The 3837-nt window shown below is 45.0% G+C and overlaps 1 protein-coding gene across 1 annotated transcript in view; it reads left to right on the top strand.

The window, feature by feature from the left end:
* The window catches only part of LOC119411074 (large neutral amino acids transporter small subunit 4), a 30491-nt gene extending 28788 nt beyond the window's left edge, over positions 1-1703 (top strand). Inside the window, exons 12-13 of the mRNA XM_037677997.1 lie at positions 1094-1217; positions 1336-1703. Coding sequence (XP_037533925.1) covers positions 1094-1217; positions 1336-1497 — 286 coding nt within the window. The 3' untranslated portion in view covers positions 1498-1703. The remainder of the gene's footprint in view (positions 1-1093; positions 1218-1335) is intronic.
* The last annotated feature ends 2134 nt before the right edge of the window (positions 1704-3837 follow it).

Here is a 3837-nt window from a genome sequence, read left to right as displayed (position 1 = left end):
TTCTGCACTTTTTTCATTCAATATTTTCTTTTTGATGATATATTTTTTTTTAATTTAGTTTCTTTTAAATGAATGAATAAATGAATTAAATTAAATAAAATGTTAAATGGCTTCAAACATCTGCTAAATTCATGGCACAAACCAACAGACATGTTCCTGTTTTTAGTATTTAACATCACTTTATAATGTAGCTGTTTATTTTTTTAATATAATTTTCAAATCATATGTTTTTTATGATTGTCTACTGTTGTACTGATAAATATCTCCTGGAGGGTAAACTATATCTTGGCTGAGTCGAGTCACCTCTTTCGGTTTGACCAAAGAGCAGCGCCCCGCTGAAGCCACGGAGCTCGAATGTCCATCGTAAAACTAACTTTAACGTGGTTTAATGTGGCGCTATGGCTCTGCAGACATTGCACGTTGCTGTCTTGTTTTGTGGTGTTTAGTGTAAAATACTTCCACACAGCGGACATGTTTAGATGAAAAGTTAGTTAGCTGTTAGCCACAGTGCTGCTAACTCAGTCCTCACGTTGTAGCTGGCTGCAAACTATGGACTGGATTTCCTGAATGTGAGGCGGGTCTTATTACTCTGGGTTCATGAGACACGCCGCCGTTCAGGAAATCCATTCCATAGTTTAAAGCCAACATGCATCATGGATCGGAAATATCAGCAGGTGGATCGGAAAAATCCGATACGTAAATTATGCTGGTATCGGAGGCCGATACCGATACTGGATCAGATCGGCCCCATCCCTAGTAGTAGCTGAGCCTTCCCCATGATTCACTCTGAGTGCTAACACGTCTCATATATTGCCTGAGGTTAAATTTGGACCAAACAGCTGCAGCTTGATTTCTTCTCAGCGTCTAGTGATTCCATTTAAAATGCTGCCATGAAGGAATGCTAGGTCTTGTATTTAAAAAATAAATAAATAAAAATGGTTGTCTTGACCAACTTTCATTTTTTTCCATTTTATTTTGATAACTTCTTCACAAACTTTCAGTCAGATCAGCTTCAAAACTCAAACTCAAGGGATGAACCAACTGTGTTTAGACAGAGACGATGCATGTGACACATGCTTTTTGTCTCCTCCAGGTACCCGTCCTCTCAGTTTGGCAGTCTGACCGGCATGCAGTCTCTTATCAGCGCTCTGTTCGCCCTGATCCAGCAGCCCCTCTTCCTGGCCATGGTGGGCCCCCTGGAGGGAGACCCTTTATGGGTAAGATGACACAAGCACCTGGACATGAGCACGACTGATCAGAGTCAGCGTTCGAGTTCATCACTGCCTGTCTTCCTGTCTTCCTGTCTGCCTGTCTGCCTGTCTGCCTGACGTTTAGGTGAACGTGGGCCTGCTGGTGCTCAGCATGCTGGGCTTCTGTCTGCCCCTCTACCTGCTTTGCCACAGTCGCCACCTCCAGCACCTGAAAAACAAGCAAGACGATGACCCCAAGATCTTCGTGAAGATGACCAACGGCGCCCCGCCCGAAGCCTCCGTCTAGAGCGGGACGAAGAGTGACGCTTCAGAAACGGAGTCTGTGTGACACGTATTTTGACAAATCTCAAAAAAGAACAAAAGAACGAACTGATAATCCAAATCGAACTATCACTGCGGCGCCTGGATTCACCCTCACTGATCCAACACACGTGCAAATCACACGGACTTCAGCTCCAACCCGAGGAGACAGAAGACTATAACAGAGGGAGAAGCTCCAGTGGACGTTTCCTGTCTCACGGAAGGACTCCTGTGTTCATCTCTTGCTTTCTGTTCTCATGCTGTTTTCCTTCACACTGTCCTCCCTGAACAGTCCTGCAATACGAGGTCAACAGCTGAAGGAAAACAACAACACAGATGTTTTCATCTGCCAATTCAAAAGCTCTGCTAACTGCAAGTATTACTGTGACGCACCGCAGCGTCTGTGTCAGACAGACACCGTGCTCCCTGCGACAGCACTGCTACTCCGTTCAGTTTCACTCAGTCTCAACCGCAGGAGGACAGCTTTGGTGTCTTCTGTCCATCCATATGAAGTCCCAAACCGTTTTGTGTAATCCCTTCCAAAATGGCCTCGGCTGTGTTGTTGAATCAGACGTGAAGGACGTTTAGAGCAGGTAGACCGGATGAAGGTGTAGTGTCATATACTGTAAGTGTCATAAAGGTCTAGAGTGGTGTTTTTACACAATGAAGTTAGATTTTATGTTTATATTAGCAATAAATGCCTTGTGTGAGGTGCTGGGCACTGACACTCACACACACAGAGGAATGTTGACATTTAATGAGGCGTATTCCAAAAATACACGAGGTGCTAGTTGCAGAGCAGAAATGAGTGTTTTTGCATTTTGCTTTAGGGCGTAGTCGAGGTGGTGTTTCTGTAAACAAATCAAATTTCTGACAAGAACGTCCTCCCATGAATCCCAAAGAATCCTTTTATGTTTCTTATTCTGTTGTTGTGTCATCTTTTAGTGGTGAATCTACCCACATGTGTGTAGAGGAAGCCCGAATCTGCCTCATGCGTATCGAAAGGAAGATTTCTTTTGAACGTAACAGGATGAAAAAGACGAGACGATGAGGCGAAACACGAGCAAGAAAGAGTCTTTGTCTTGGAGTAAGAAGTCCAGACTGATGGTGCGGCAGAGAGGTTCAGTTGTCTGCACACACAGTGAGGCGCTCCAGGTTTCTCCTGCCTGGCCGGATCAGACGGAGGCTGTTTCAGAGACGGCTCCGTCAATGGGAACGTCTGTTGGGAGTCTGGACTCGGGCTGCAGTGAGTCCAGTCCAGTTCTCGTTTTCTTCTGTCTACAAACACACCCAGAACGCTTGTCGAGCTGAGCGGTGAGCCTCTGCTGCCACCAAATGACTCTGTGAGGAATGACCGGCACACGCTGCACTTTACACACATGAACACTTACATGTGCACACCGTGGTGTTCGAGAAAAGAATGTTGGGTAGCAACGTATAATACAGACATGTACCTGTCAATTTCCTGTTACTTATCAGGTAGTTACCAAGTACTTACTGGATACTTTCTGGGTATTTTGGGCATATTGAACTGGTGCCTACAGGGTATACCTGGTAAGTACGATGTACCTACAGTGTTTCTCCTAGTTTACTTGCCGTGGCAGGGTGTTCATATCTTTTTTTGTTTTGTCGACTGGGGGGTGGGAGGGGGCACGGCTCAGCGTGAGGGGAAAAGTGCACTCCCCGTGTAGCTTTTTAGCTAGTGCACCTGTATTGTGCACCGTTAGCCTAGCGCTACGTTAGTGCCGGCAGCTGTCAATGGGGGGGGCAGTTCGGTAGGCAGGGCGTTCTGCTTGTGTAATGGTAGGTAGGGGAAACACTGACCTAATGGGTACGGGCGTAGAACTTACTAGTACATACTTTGGTATTTACTGAGTTTAGAACGTACAGTACTTAACTGGTGCTTCCAGGGTACGTACCTGGTAAGTGTGACGTACTCACTAGTTATATACCTTGAACTTATTAATACATACCTGATGCTTACCTGGTATGCACTTAACTGCACAAACCTTGTAAATACCAGGTACTTTCCTGAGTACTTGTATGCCACTGAGCTACCAGACGTGATACTATATTTTTACCTGGTACTCACACTGTATGTGACAGGTACGTGTCTGGTATGTACCTGTATTGTGTATTGCTACCAAATATAGAGCCAGAGTTTCAGATGTAGAATTGCAAACCTAAAAATGAAGAAATATCATTTTATATAAACCTTTCTTCACGTCTGGCCTGATGTGCACGGTGATGATGCAGCAGAGTCTCGTCTCCCAGTTCACGAACCTTCAAAAGTTTGATAAAAAGCACAAGTTTTTGGTCAAACCTC

This window comes from Nematolebias whitei, chromosome 6, assembly GCF_014905685.2.
Source record: "Nematolebias whitei isolate Nwh7 chromosome 6, NemWhi1, whole genome shotgun sequence".
NCBI classification, from domain to species: domain Eukaryota; kingdom Metazoa; phylum Chordata; class Actinopteri; order Cyprinodontiformes; family Rivulidae; genus Nematolebias; species Nematolebias whitei.
The sequence above is the reverse complement of the archived record's forward strand: the minus strand, read 5'-3'. Positions and strand labels throughout refer to the sequence as shown.